The 16139-nt window shown below is 38.6% G+C and overlaps 1 protein-coding gene across 1 annotated transcript in view; it reads left to right on the top strand.

The window, feature by feature from the left end:
* SPR (Sex peptide receptor) overlaps positions 1 to 16139 on the top strand; it is a 41422-nt gene that overhangs the window by 18911 nt on the left and 6372 nt on the right. The window contains exons 2-3 of the mRNA XM_068302682.1: positions 11433 to 12232; positions 13611 to 13741. Coding sequence (XP_068158783.1) covers positions 11533 to 12232; positions 13611 to 13741 — 831 coding nt within the window. The 5' untranslated portion in view covers positions 11433 to 11532. The remainder of the gene's footprint in view (positions 1 to 11432; positions 12233 to 13610; positions 13742 to 16139) is intronic.

The raw sequence follows: 16139 nt of genomic DNA, 5'->3' as shown, positions 1-16139 counted from the left end.
AGGCCAACAAATATATAACACTCACACTCACACACACACACAAAGAAACAACAACAACAACAACAACAGCAGGAGCAATCAGTTAGCTCAGGCGAAAGTCGACCAATTTGTTACCCATTCCAAAACCACAAAATCGTGTTGGCAATCAGTTTGACCCAATTTCAAGTGAGATTCTCTTGGAAGCCATTTTGTCCAAGTTCTCAAGAAGTTAAAGTTATCGATATTTTGACAAGAAAGTAACTCTAAACGGTTTGAGTGCTTTCAATATTCAAAGCATACTTTTGGGAACCGCAAAGTCCACCTAATGAGTTGCCCAATTGTTCATTTACTTTCAAATCCATTATCGATTAAATTGCAATCAAAGGTAAGTTTAACTTGTAACTTGATTCCTCGACTAAACAATGAATAATTAACGGAAGAAGCATAATAAAAAAAGGCTCTAGTTTCATTTTCTTCCATGTCATTCTAATCGATTCTGTTAAATTTGATTGACCCAGATGTGTCATGACTTCCAATACACCCAACTCAAGTTGGTGGAAGAACAAACAACAACAACAACAAAATTATAGGTATGTGCGTTAATAAACGCATAAAGAAAAGGAAACACGGGGCGCAATAAAAAAAAAAACCAAAAATAAACAACAAAAACAAACCCCAAACACTCACATATAAAACAGGACATCAGTCGACATGGTCCTTTCATACGCACAGCTCATGTAAGGCCCTCAGACAATGGACCACTGCCTGGAACCGATTTTTCAGTTAACAGCAATCACTTTTTTATACCAAAAAAGGAAAATTTCAAAGCTGAACAAAAAGCTGGCATTAAAAAAAATGTTGCGGTCCATGTATAATATAACTCAATAGAGAATAAGACCAAGATAAACCAGGGACAATAAGCTAGAGGCAGAGAGAGAGAGAGAGAGAGAGAGACTATCCTGCATATAATCGCCAATAAATTGCTTCAAATTGAGTATTTTACTGCCTTTTGATATACTTGCCATAATTTTGCAGCCACTACAATTACCGAATGGGTTGTGGGAGGCAACGAACAGAAGTAGTAAAACGGAAATGCAATTTTAATAGACAACACAATATGTCAGATTGTCATAATTTTTAAATGAAACCAAATTCATTTTAATGTGAAAGTAAATAAATATCTTTTAACTCATTTATGAATGCTTAATTTTCAAATGAGACCCCATACATCCTTGTATAATAAACGAATAATTGTCAAATGACCTTTATCTGCAATTCAATTCAAATTCAAAGTAGAGAGAAAGATGCCAAAGATATGGAAAATGACTTGCTTCTAAAGAGATAATAGACAAATGGATGGACAGTTGAACTACGCTTTGATCAATTTGCGATGAGAAGAAATTCTCTTTCAATTTTCAATCGATTGCCAATTTCCTGCCAACTTCAAATTACAAAACATCTTTTTGTTCAATGAAAAACAACTGTTCTCCCCAACGCACACACACACACACACACACACAAATGTACTTATTCATACACATCGTTTCATATTTACATATGAAAATGAAAATTGGATGTTTTCATTGCATACTTTTTGGGGCAGCTCTTGTTTTCCAGTGAAGAATCGAAAATGTAGAACTTTTACTGGCCAACAAACATTGTTTTTTTAAGAGCAAGGGTTTGACTAATTGATATCAATTTTCATTTCTGAATGGGCTAAAATGAATTCCTAATTGCTAAGGGGTTCATTTTATATCCGAAAAGGGAAATTATTCATATAATATGTATTTATCTCATCCTTTTCCTTTTTTTTTTCTGTTTTGATGAAAGGATTAAAAATCAGAGTGAACCAACAGAGCACAAGAAGCACAGAAAAAAGAAAGAAAAGGGAAGCATAAAAGTGTTAATGAAAGCCTAATTGATGTCCATTTGAAAGAAATGAGTTAAGTATAGGGGGAAAGGGGCCTAGGGGCCTTGTCTATTTTCCCACCCCCGCCCACAATGCTCAATGTGTATAGAGACAAAGACAACAATAATAAGAGAAGCGGCAAAATGGCATTTCTATAGAAATTAACAGTTCATGGACCTACCGAGCAGCAGCGGCATGTAATTATGCCCACTTGGCTGGAGGCGATGCCATCGATGGCAATGGCGACGCTTCAATGAAGTGGAATATGTCTATGTATTTGTTCTTACGGCTGTGTGTGTGTGTGTGTGTGTGGCCAACATTCAACGAAAAATTGTCACGACTGCGAATGGCAGTGGCAAAATTTGATGGCGAAACCAAAAGTCAACGTGCGACGGACGACCTCAGGCTAGGAAGAATCAGGACCAGAATCAAAGAAGCAAACAGCAGTGAAAGGACGACAAGCTAAATCAGAATCGAGAGACATGACAACACTAAAGTCAGCATCAGCTGAACCATCTGACCAGCTGAGCATCTTTGGAGCACATGTACGAACTGGCAAATGTCGTAATTGATTCACTTCGATTGATTTTTGGTTGCCTCTGTCTAACTTCTTTACCCTCTGCCCCTCTCTCTCTCTCTCTCAGTCTCTGATTTTGGTCCTTGCCACGTACTTGATATGTGCCTGCGACTAATGCTCATTATGAGGCATCAAACTAGTTAAGTCAACGACGCCTCAGCCACTGCCTGTGTCCTTGATTCTGAATCTGAATTTGAGTGCCACACAATTTTGAGATATAGCAAATATTTTACATATAAAAGTGATGCAAATAAATAACTTGAATTAAGTAAATCATCAAATTATTTCTTCCTACACATGATAGTTTTGCTCTAACAGCACAAAGCACAAGACTGAGAATGATAGATAATATATCTGTCTTTCCGTCTATAACTGAATTCAAAATATTTATTCTTCAATTTCAGATTGACTCTCTAAGTCTTGATCTAATTATGTACCATGTACATGTATGTAGCTTTCATTACGATTATAAGGGTATCAAAACTTGGTCATAATCCAAAGTTAGTTTTGGGTTTCTTTGTGTCTTCTTTGGTTTGGAGGGGTGATAGAATTGTGGGATAAGGTCGTTGTAGAGAATAGAGGGCTGAAACGACTTTGGTTTCAAGTTCATATTTATCTGACCACTGGGAGCTGTTTACCCGAGACTTAAGTGATTTCGTACGCCATAAGAAACGACAATTTGCCCATTTAGCACATCTTCCCCCCTCATCAACCTCCCTCCAAAAAAACCAAAAAAAAAAAAAACCCAAACAAAAAGTGAAATCTTTCTCTCCTCTACTCCCCTAAACTAAATGCCTGTTTGCCTTTTCCGCTTTATATCAGGAAAACTTTATGTACCCATTTCCATTTCTTCAGACATATTTTTGTTCTTCTTACTCCCTAAAAGATTATCATTATTATTATTATTATGATTATTATAATGATTATTATCATCTTGTGCATTCTTTGAATTAAATGCTGATATTGCTGCTGCCTCTGCTGTTGGGCCAGGTATTTAAAAGTATTTATGAATTATTTTGCGAACCTTCTGACGTCTTTTTTTTCATGTTTACTTTTGACTTAATTAGGACGTCTTCTACAACACGTGCCCTATGACCCCAAAACTCGCTCGATTTCACCCTGCCCAGCTCTGCCTTTCTTCTCCAGATGTTCCTTCATCTGGTGAACTGTTACAAGAATATAAATAAAGCAAAATTCAGTTCTCGACTGTGAAATGTATTTTAACAACAGCCAAAAACCATGTTGTCTTCATATTTGTAAAGTTGAACGACTATGGAATACCCTTTCTATGAGTAACTTAGATATTTCTTGTCTACAGGGATTCCTTGATCTCTTAACACTTAAGGTTGAAATGATTTTCTCAATAGTTTTCCCTTGGATTTATATTTGGCTAAGAAATGGTATATACCCTTTTATTGTTGCCACATGGTATAGGGTAATATGGAAAGGCCATTGAAAAGAATTTTCCTTTTTTTATTTATTTTTTTTTGGTATTTTGATGGAAATTATTTAAATCTTATTCAGGGAAATATAATTCAATTATATGTAAGTGAAAGAACCATCAAAGAAGCTTGGCCATAAAAAACATAGGTAAATCAATGAGAAAGTCGACGACGATGATGATGATGATGATGATAAAGAAGATGATGAAACCAGACGACTTAAAAAAAAAAAAATGGAAAATTGCCAAAAAAAAAAAAACGAACTGGGCAAATTATTTGGCTTAGCTCTTACTTCTTCTCAGTCTCCACCTTGGTCCGCCCTCTTTTCTAGTAGCACATTCAATAAGCATTTCCATTTTCCATTCTTGATGGCGCCAGTTGGCCATTTAAATGACAACAGACATGCTAACAGACAGACAGACAGACGAAGACAGAAAAGAAAGAGAACAAGATGGGCTCGATGGATGGAGTGTGAGAGTTTGAGACAGAGACATGGCATAATTAAATACAATTGGCATAAAAACTTTAAGCTTTTGTCTGTAGCTTCTACATCTTTTCATTTAGCCATCTTCTAGCCCATCTTCTACCGCCCACAAGTCAATCAAAAGTTGGCCAACAATAACAAAAGAAAAGCCTGAAAGAAATGAATAGAGGCGAAAAGAAAGCAATCCAACAGCCAGCAGGAGGAGCCACAGCATCAGCAAAGGCAAAGGCAACGGCATCATCATCGGTGCCAAGAAGTAAGACTAATTGGTAGCAGCAAAAACATAAACGCGCCAAGCATAAACTAATTAGTTGACTTTCGTTCAGGGCATATATCTCTAGCTAGATCGTAAATCGTTTAGCACTTTACTACCAGACACCCAGACCCCGAGAACCTCTCTCTCTCTCTCTCACTCTCACTCTCTCGTGCTATCTCTTTTAGACGCCATCATTTTGTTTACATTTACAGCTTAATTCAAATTCAGTTCAAAAGTTGATTTACCATCGAGTATCGCTAATGACGCAATTCTTTCAATTTCAAATCCGAAAGAAACACATTAGTTAGTGGAAATGTTCCAAAAAGCAAATCTCCTAGATTAATTGAAAACTTGTCGAATGTCAAATTGATATTAAGCTCATGGATCTATTGAAATTGCTTTGATAACATTGTGCGATCATCTCTGTATGGGAAAGTTGAGGGGTTTACCATATACGAATTCACTGATATTTGAATTAAAATTCATTTTTCAATTTGCCAATGTGGTTTTGAGTTGAGTATGCTGCAATTGAACACGAGTATTAACATGTCACACTACACTAAATTGTGTTTATTATAGTGTAAGCTTGTCATTTATTTGCCTGGTATCTAACTACTGTGAAATCAAATCGAGAACTCTTTTGCGTTTTTGCAAAACAAATTGTTCAATTTGCACACTGATACCCTGTAACTAAGTGATGAAAACGAATATAAACGACTGAGTGAAATTCAGTGGCATTAAGTATAACAAAATGAATGACCTAGATGAATTGAAGGAGATGAATCCATGATGAATATTCCAGCTGAACATGAATCAAAAGATCGGAAAGGTGATTCTCCATTCTGATTGCTGGATATCCTGTGGGGCGAACCAATTTCAACAAATCACATTGAAGTTTTCACTATTTTTCTCTTTTATTGTTGATGTTGATTTTGTGGTTCTTTGTTTGTTATATAAATATTTTCCACTTGTTTGTTTTCTTTCTTCTTTTAACGGTTGACAAGGCGAAAAACTATCCCCCATCATGACCCAAACAGACAGAGTTGGCCAGGTTTACCTATTACATCAATTTGTTAGAGACTTGGCGTTGGCAAGTTTAAAGCAAATTTTTGTGGTCAATTTCAATTTTGCTTTTAATTGCAGCCAACTGAGGGGGAGGGGGAAAAAACACGAGAGTAAGAAAACAAACGACAATGGCAAATAATCTCTGACCTTCGAACCATTTGTTGTCATACAAATTTTAAGGCCAACTAAAACTATTTACCTCAGCGATTTTGTTGGCAGCTAAGCCAAATACAGAATTTCCACTACATTACATTTGATCCTTCCATCCTTGATATGGACAGTTTTCCTGGTGTCCTGTGAAGCAAGGATACCCATAATTACCTAATTTCCAACTAGCCCAAGTGAAGTCACATCAAACTCGACTGTAATTATTGATAAATCATGCCAATATTTTTGTGCAACTAAAACTGATTGCAACCATATACATACAGAACAGAATAGACCATACATTCATATATATATATATGTATATATAGAAGGATGTATTCGAAAGTTTGATGCAGAGCAGGGTGAAGCAACTATAAGCCAACTAGGCTTATCTAACAAACAAAACCATGAACTGGCTTAAAGCAGAGAAAGTTTTTGTCGGTGATGCCACTTTTAGTTGTGGGATTAGTTGCATGTTTTTGCAAATCGGGAGAGAGGGAGAGATAGCATAAGCCTATAGATTAGGTGAGCATCATTAAAATGGGGCAAAGTGACAAGGATCAGTGCATTCGTGATGGTGTCGACTTTAGAGCAAAATCAATCCAGTCCGTTGACTAATGGCCAATGCTAAGATCCATGGAGAAAACCTTGTGAATGTCCTAGGGAGCGCTAAGCGTTTATTGAGCTTGAAAACACTCAAATAGGAATAGCGATTTGTCCTTCAGCCATGTCCTTAATGGCAAACATGAAATGATGGTGGTGGTTATATATATATATTTTTTTGTGGTTCTGATATTTAATTGTCTTTTGCCCGGAACAAGCATTAAATGTTAAAAAGTCAGCGTGGTGTAGCTAGGGGAAGGGAGAGGGCATGTTCATTGACCGAGAGAGAGAGAGAGAGACTGAGCCAAAGACAACAGCACCCAACATGGAGATGAGACGACTTCTTTCTTTGTCCTTTGTCTTTGGCTTAAGTAATTTTCCATTTCCCATTTTCCATTCCATTCTTTGCCAATTCTACGCCTTCTTCATCTTCTTCTGCGTCCTTGCCTCCTTTCTACTATGTCTGAATTTTTTAATGTTTCGTTTTTCTCTTTTTTTTTTTTTTGCGTCTGTTTGTTTTTTGTTTGCGGTGCAATGAATAAATTTCATGCATGCATAAAGGATGGGTGGAAGGGGGGGGGCTAGAGGAGTACAAGCAGGGGCGATCTGAGCCCAGTCACATAATTAATTCCCCGAAATAATAAATGAAAATGAAGAAAATTTACTTGCGGATGCTGCCCCGAGGGGAATCTAATGTGAGGCACATTTTCATTCCGTTTCCCCGGCCCACAACCCACTTAAAGTGTATACATAGTACCATGATGGCTTCAACAAGGGTGCGGGGATGGAGAATGGTGGGATGCTACGATTTGAATTGCAGTTTTTTCCTATTTTTCTCTCTGTGTGTGTGTGTTGTTTTGTTGTTGGACAAATTTTACGCCAACTTGACGACTTAATCATTTGTAATCGTTTAACGGCTGCATAGAGCCACGCCTCCATTTCCTCTAGTGCCGCCTTCCCCTTCTCTCTTTCAGCTAACGCGGCATCTCGATGAGCATACGAAATGAGCCACCAAGTGGCTTGACAACCAGGGGGGCCAAACGGGAAAAGAGGAGGGCCAAAATGACAGAAAGAAACTTCCCAGACATGTCGAATTAGTAGTTCACATACGCCCTCACCACCACCCCACCGCATGCCATCCCCCTTGCCCTGCCATATGAATGCCTTTATTTTGGTTTCTTTCCTTCTTTTTTTTTAGCATAGATCCATAGACATGGATTCATTTGCTTGAAGCGTTTAGAGTTTTAGTGGCAAACTTTTTCGATTTGGGAATTAAAATAAAAACGCCAACAGCAACAGCAACTGGCCTCTGGCTAAGGCCGCGATGCCAGGGCCGAAACAAAAGTTGCTGAAAGCAAGGATGAAGTCTCCCATCTTGGGGTCGGAGAAGTTGTTTTTGCTTTCGCCACGCATCGCAGCTTTTTGGCTTTGACTTTAATGGGCTAAAATGCCAACAGCGTAACCTCCTGCCATACGACTCTCGATATAGCTCAGACCTCAGCCTCAGCCCAACAGAGATTCTCACACAAACACATACACACACACACACACACACAGAGATAAGTGATAAGCCGCCAAACAAATTGGCCTTCCTTCCATTTGGTTAGAAGCCACCTTCAAGCCTATTGCGTGTCTGGTGAAAATAAAAAGGATTACCTTGTCCATGTCTATGTCTATATAACAATCGAATCGAATCGAATCGAATGGAATGGAATCTATTACAATATTCTCGCCCTTTTTGTTCCCATTTATACCAAGATATGTATATTTATTTATATCAATGTATAAGTAAGTAAGTGAGTTTGTCTAGACATTAGCTTGATGGCCAATTGAATTCGATTTGGCCAAAGAGAGAACCATTGGGCAAATGGACTACAGAAAACTCAGTTAAGATGAGACCAATTGTAAGAGGTGATCAATGAAATTGTCATGCTCTCAAATCAATCCGAATCGGGAAAGTCGGGAAATTTATAAAAATTTCCAGATCGCAGATCGTTTTTGAACGCTTTTCATTCACTCAGAGATCTGATTCTCAGTACTTCTTTTGAGAATAGGATGAACTTTCTGATGAAACAGCAACTCCATTGTAGAGCTGAGAGAACATATTAAGGATTCCTTCTGTTAAGGCCTTTAATAAATAAGCAATCATAGTCAGTTGAAGTCCTTCAAAACGAATGATTTTTAGAAGCAAATCACAATTTTAATTAGAAATTTATATAGAATTTAACTTGAAGTGCACAAGAAAGTAAATTATATACGTACCTAGAGTTCATTTATATATACATAGGTACCTATGTATACCTGGGCTTTTATACGCCTACCTGCAAAATGTAAAACGGAAATGAAGTTTACACAGAATGTTAATATCGCAAGGCAAAAACATGGCAAACCACAACATTCGTTAAGGCAAAAGCCGAGTACAGCCAACTTTGTTTGGCCGAGACTATATTTATATACATGAGTAAACACATCTACATGGAACATATATGTATATGTATTTGCAGGTATATCATTGTTTGTGATGTGTGTGCGTGTGCGTGTGTGTGTGTGTGTGTGGGTTGAGGTGTACTTTATTGCATTTCAGTTTGGTTTATATTTATATTTTTAATGACCCGCGCGCATTTACATCGCAAAGCTCTGAGAGCACCGAGCTTGGAGCTTCTGTGAACGTTAAGCATTACCTTTACCGTTACCAGTTACAGTAACCATTAGGCTTACCATTACACACTGAATAATATGCAAATGGCCCATTGACAGAGGACCAGACAAAGGGCTAGACGAGACACACTTTTGCACAGTGGTCTAGCTACTTAACTCTCACGTTTAAACCACAAAATGAATAAAATTATCCTTATGCATACCAACTATATCAATTCCATATATATATATATATATATATATATATATATATATGTTTATGTACTTTGAGTTAAAATGTAATTTTCTCCTGATTTTCATATTATTCCAATTGCGAGTAAGAGAATTATTATTATTAGTTTTTGCCATGGCGTGCAAGAGCTCTCAAAATTCAACCAAAAAGGATATATTTTTTCTCACTATGGTGAGTGTCCTTTCTACCTCTGTGTGAATGTATGCATATTTTTTCCATAGTGTTGAAATAAATTGTTTTTCCTTCTTCTTAATATGTTCATCGTTGTTTTTCTCTTCTTTTTACTCGTCGATTGTTAGTTGAAAGATCTTGTGTGCATCGTGATTCTAAATATATGAACATAAATGTATGTATGTACATATATATTCTTTATTCTCAATTTTCTTTTCTAATGGCTTGGCATTCTGTGTTTGTTACAAAGCTAAGGACTGATGATGACGAATTGAAAGGCCACCACAAAAAATGTCCTTGATGACTGGCATGCACACACACACACACACACACATTCAAACACATATACATTTATCTACAGATGCAGAACTCGGAACTTCAAGTAGAAGGCAGAGGCATTTTAATGGCAGTTTTAGTTTCACTAATCGCTTTATGATGATGACTTGTATGTATATATATAGTATTTTATATATATGTATATGTATTAGTTTCTATATACCATTTAGATGTGTATGGGTATAGCTGTGGCTCGTCTTGAATATGAAACAGGTGAAAAATCTCCCATTAGACGAAACTACTTCATGTTTGTCCTGTCGACAGGAATTCACGTTTAATGACTTGCCTTGATATTAAATTGCTCCAATATCTGCAGCTTCCTTCTTCTTCCAACTTCTTACTTGCATAACACCTTTAACAGGGTACTTAAAAGTCGTTTATGTCAGCTACGTTGACTGCAAATGGATTAGGCAAACAAGCAAAGTGGCTAATGGAGTTTCCTTAGAGGCGATTTAGTTTTTCCTTTGAGTGGTCTTTAAACCACAACTAAAGGCAGTTAAAAGAGAGATACAGAGACAAGCAGAAGAGTACGAAGATGGAGCGACTATCACTCTTAGCCGTAAGATGCATTTTAACCCTAAATGCTGAGTGGTAATTGCAGTAATTTAGCCAACTGTCAATTAAAATCCATTCAGGGCACATATCCTCCCACTCTGCCAATGTGTATCTATCACATTTTGTCTATGTATATAAATAGCATGCATAAGTCATATAAAGTATATCTACATCTACATATATATAGATTTATTGCGGTCTATAACCGTGGTCTATACCAAGGTGAATATATGTGGATATTGATGTTCTTTGCTGGCATTGATTGACGCTTTGATTCGATTTTCTTTTTGATTGGCAGCAAGTTGATTATTTTCATTTCGCGGAAATTGCATGCAAAAATAAAGTTCCAATTTGACTTCTTATTCTCTTTTTGCTGTTATAATTAAATTGAACTTTGAAGGTTCTTTTTTTTTGGCTCATCTTTGCAAAACGTTTAAGAACAGCCGAAAGCCAACTTGAAAGACATTAGACCAACAACATGCTTAAAGAAAACCTTAAAAAGGACCAAGAAACAATTTGATTTTCTGTCCATTTGTGTTTTCTTTTTTTTTTTAAAGTCAAATCGGACTTTTCTTTCTCTCTCTCTCCCATTTCTCTTACTCGTCTGTCCGTCTGTCCGTCTGTCTCTGTATTATCTCTTTCTTTACTCGTTTATATGGGTCAAAGTTAAGTTGAGCTGTTTGTGTTTTCCTTTTTTGTTTTCTTTTTTGGTTTTGATTTTCGGTTGTGTGACAAAAATAAAACCATTAAAAAAGGCAGCATAATAACATAATAAAAACCGAGAAAGGAAAAAACATGGCACAAACATGCCAAATGCCATGTTATTAGTTTCTAATGCTTAGACCACCCAAAATCAAAATGAAAGTGGAAAGGGGTAACAATAGGCTACACAAAGGAAGGATATAAATGGAAATATATGAATATAGAGGTTCATATGTATAGGATCTAGTCTAAGCCTGTGTCTTGTCTTCACTTTAATAATTTTCTGTTTTTTGTATTTCTCTTCTTTCTGTTGCAGACTTCTTTGGGTAAAGTGTGAGGCAAGAAGAGAAAAACTTTATCACGATGATGTCCTGTTATGGATCTGGTGTAAAGTCAACTAATTGAAGTCCCAGGAAATGTCACCGTCAGTCTCTAGAACTGTGGCCATAGCAGCCGCTGCCGCTGCCGTATTGGCCAACAGCGTGGATAATAGCTCGGTGTATGCGTCCCCAGCCACGTCGTCTGTTTCTGCCACGGACGTGCTCTATCAATGGAGTGCCACAGCTGGAGCACGTCTAGCCCAGTCGCCGAGCATCTCAACAGTGCCCACTTCAGTAATGTCCCAACCGCATCCAGCATCCACATTATCTGTAGCAACAGGAGGTACCCCATCACGAGGTGGGGCAATTGGTTTGGGAGTTGGAGGATTGTTGCATCACTTCCCCAGCGCATCTGCAACACCTCGCCTGCCCCAGCAAATTGCAAATGACTCACAGTTCCTTCTACTGGACTATGCCACATCTGGGCTGATCAATAATGATTCTAGCCTGGATTATGCCTCCATACAGCAGCAATTGCTGAACGGTGCTGGTGGTGCGGGTGCTGGCGGAGGAAGCCCCGGTGGGGTAGAAGCAGAAGGTGGCGGACAGTGTCGACAGGATTATGGGAATTTGAGCTATTGGAATCTCACCTGCGATTCACCATTGGACTATGCTCTTCCGCTCTATGGCTATTGTATGCCCTTCCTTCTGATTCTAACCATTATAGCCAATTCTTTGATTGTCCTTGTGCTAAGCAAAAAGAGTATGGCCACGCCTACCAATTTCGTTTTAATGGGTAAGTTTCATCTTAAATACATATGTATGCATGTAGTTAAAAACGTTTTCTTTTAGCGTGGCCATATTTAAACTAAACAGTTAAGTTAACTGCTTTGCTCTGTTGACCTCAAGCCCCAAGCCCCATGCTAAGCACTCACTGACTGTGACCCAAACTGACCTTTGTCCTTTATGGCAGCCACGTTTTAAGTTTAGTTTAGTTCAGTTCAGTTTAGTTTAGTCTTTTCTTTTTTTTTTTCTGTTTTGTTGTTTTTAGTTCAAAGTTCATTTCATGCGCATTTATCCAATGCTTAAGTCTCTGGTTCAACTGGGTCAACAGGATGGACAAATATTATTCATTCAAACGAAATATATTTTGCTTTCGTATTAAATGCCCATATGATGAACTCTTTGCGGTAAAGTGTATACACTTTTCACATTATAACTGATATTGATTCAAATATGCAAGGTTTAATTTCCCTTGGCTGGGTTGTGGCTGGTATTATTTTTGTTTTTGTTTTTTGTTCTCTCTTGGGGCCATATCTAAGCCACTTACAACTAACATTTGCCACTCACAGCAGTTGCCTTCGAACGACGAACCGCGACTTTTCATAAATTAGCGGCAAATACCAGTCAGTCGTGCCCCCTCTAGTCTCAGAGTTAGTCTCGGTCCTTCCCCCTTCTAGACCCAGCGACATCCTTACCAGAGTTGTGTTGTTTGTATGTAGTATGTAGTCGTCAGCCAGTCAGCCCATTAGCATTACACACGCTATTAGAATATCTCAGCATTACTGGTGGTTACTGCCATAGCTGGACGGGATTGGCATGGTGAATGGGCGAATGGGTGCAGAGGAGGGGAGGGATTGGTGGGTGTGGTGGGTGACAAAGTCTCGCGGCAAGGCACGCACATTTTGCTCTAGCTATTTTGTAAATCTCGCAAAAACTTCTGCCTGATTTAACATTGTGCCACAATGACTCTAACAAGACAGAGGGAGCCCAACCATGGCAAGAAAGGCTACTGTGGAGAGGGGGGAACTTGCGGAATGAAACTGAAGGGGACACAAAATGACATGGAATAAAAATAAATAAAATCAAAATCATAAAAATGTCAAAGAGAAGAAGGAGAAGGAGACGGAGACTGAGCTTGGGCTTGGTTCAACTACAATGGGAACGGGGGGCAAGTGGCAAGCCAGACAAAAGGCAGTGCGTTTGTCGATGGGTAGAGGGGTGAGCTAAGAAGTATATAAAATTATACAAAGAAGCATCATTTTAATCACTATAAACATAAAGCAAATCTGGAGAGATTTGAAAAGTGCTACCAACTGCAAATGCCATTCCTTTTTGATCGAAACCTCCTAATATTATAATTATCTTCATCTCTTTCTCTTCTCTTCGTTTAGGCATGGCAATATGCGATATGCTGACTGTTATATTTCCAGCCCCAGGACTTTGGTATACCTATACTTTTGGCAATCACTATAAGCCACTGCATCCAGTGTCCATGTGTCTGGCCTATAGTATTTTCAATGAGGTAAGTCAACTGGATAAACAAAATAGAATAAAGTCACAAGTCAAGTCTCTCAACCCCCTCCCCTCTCGCTCTGCGTATCTCTGTACTGAAGAAAGGCTTTCTAATCTCGCGCATTGACCTAAATAAAATGCTTGACTGAAATTGAAATTTTTGCTCTCATTTACCATTGTGATGGCAGTTAGTTATCGGTATTGTTATCGTTATCGAAGTTTTTGTTGGTTTATTGTCTATGTCAGCACAATGAAGGATTGAAGGACAAGTTTTTTGCCACCTGCTGAATACTTGTCCCATTTGAACACACTCACACACACCCACACACACATTCATTCATTCACTCGCACTACACTCATTCATTCGGAAGCATTTTCACCATTATCATGCAGAAAAGAAAGTAGATGGGATGAGGTGGGGAGGGGAGGAGAGGAAAAGTAACATTTCTCCCTCACTTTCTCCCCCTTGGTTTTTGCCATTTGGCTTGTGCCTCGATTAATCAACATTTTCAATTTATGGCACTCACAGTGAATAAACGAAAGAGAGAATGAGTGTAGTGAGGGGCCAAAGTGGAAGAGGGGTGGAGCCTAGGGCCTAGGGAGGGTGAATGGCGAGGGAATGGTGAAGAAAAGCGAAACTGTTTACTCACTTCAATGAAGTAGTGTCAAAGCTGATAAAATGCCCTTGTCTTAGGACACCCCCCGGTCCAGACCTTTTACCACTCTCCAAGACCCAAACCCACGGCATGGCGCACATACCGCACAGTGGAACGCAAATACAAAATATTCCAACCAAATCTAATTTGCATTTAGTGTACTTCAGAACGAATAATTGCTAAACAAATCTCAGAAAATTTATATAGAAAACTTGCTGAATTTCCAAATTCAATCTCGAAGAGAGCGAGACAGAGACAGAGAGGGAGATAGAGAGAGAGCATTGACTGTTAGATTCATGTCTACTGTAATGAATCGAATCGAAAATCCAACTGTCATGGAAATCGGTGTACCTGTTGTGATTAGTTTGACATTGAAAGCAATTTGTTGATATTAATGTGTTTTCTGTTTGTTCTTTTTGGTTGTTGTTGGTTCCACTGTGGTGTGGCAATGTGTAGTTGTTGCTGCTATTGCTGGTTTTGCTACGTGCTGTTAGTGAGCTCCCAAGGGATTTGTACCAGCCAAATTTCATGCTGTGCCCGCTGCTGATGAGCGGAATGCATGGCAATGGCTAAGTAAGGGTAAGGAGGCATATAATGATGGAATGGGTTCGAAGGGGAATGGGTGAGCTATCTTTGTGTATGACTGCCATAAAATTCAACACACATACAAAGCTACCCCAGCTTGGCCTGGTGTCTATTTCTGGTTCTTCTGGTTTTTTTTTTTTTTTTTTGGTGGGTAATAACCACCAGGCGGCCATTGCCAGAGACTGAGCTGAAGTTGAAGATTTCATTTCATTTCTTCGGCAATTTATATGCTTCTGCCTTCTTTTTGGCTCTGCATACTGCTACTTAGAACATCCTCCCATCTCGTCTTTCTTTCTTTTGCTCCTTGTGATGCTGGCATTACCCTTGTTTGAATGGCGCGTATAATGGTCATGTTAATGCTTGTAGAGCGGTGGAGGGGGAAGATGGAGACGGTGGTTGATGGGTGGTGGGGTGGAGGTATCAGGTTAACCATTTCATTGTAAAATACAGACACATGAGTTTTATCTCTTGGCTATGTGTAATTGCAGCGCAGTCAGCGTAGACACATAAACCGGATTTGGCCACAGATTGAGCATTATATGGCCCAGCTTCTGGCCAAAAGCTTCTGCTTCTTCTTTTACATGTGTCAAATGCACACAATTGTCTAAGTGTGCGTGTGTGGGTGCGTGCGTATGTATGTACATACATATGTGGTAGGCAAGTATAGAGAGTCCAAACGGACGGACGAGCACACAGAGTGTCTAGAACAGACTGGCAAATGGCTTTGCCCCATTCATTATGGTCTATAAATGTAACCACACACACACACACACACACACGCAAACACACACTCACCTGCGATCAAATGCACAATTGCACCTAACATTACACACAGCAAAAAATAGGCAAAGGGCAGAGAAAGGGGCGTGAAAGTTACATGAAATGGACCGAACGAATACTGGGCAAGTCCTCCTGACCTCTATGAATTAGTTTAAAATTTATGAAAATCTTTGGGCTAATGAAGCTCAACGCTCCAATTTATTACTCCTCTGGGGTTCTAGATTAACTTTAAGCCGGATGATTATTAACCAAAAAAAGTTAAATTGTTTTTATAGGGGATGAGAATCTGAAATATTTTGCAATAGGAAGTAAAATTGGATTTGGTCATATCGTTTATTGGGAAACTAACTAATTATTTATCCTTGAGCTGTTTTATTGTTACTTTTG

Source organism: Drosophila tropicalis, unplaced genomic scaffold, assembly GCF_018151085.1.
Source record: "Drosophila tropicalis isolate 14030-0801.00 unplaced genomic scaffold, ASM1815108v1 contig_158, whole genome shotgun sequence".
NCBI classification, from domain to species: Eukaryota; Metazoa; Arthropoda; class Insecta; order Diptera; family Drosophilidae; genus Drosophila; species Drosophila tropicalis.
Note: the sequence above shows the minus strand (reverse complement) of the source record. Positions and strands in the feature narration are given on the sequence as shown.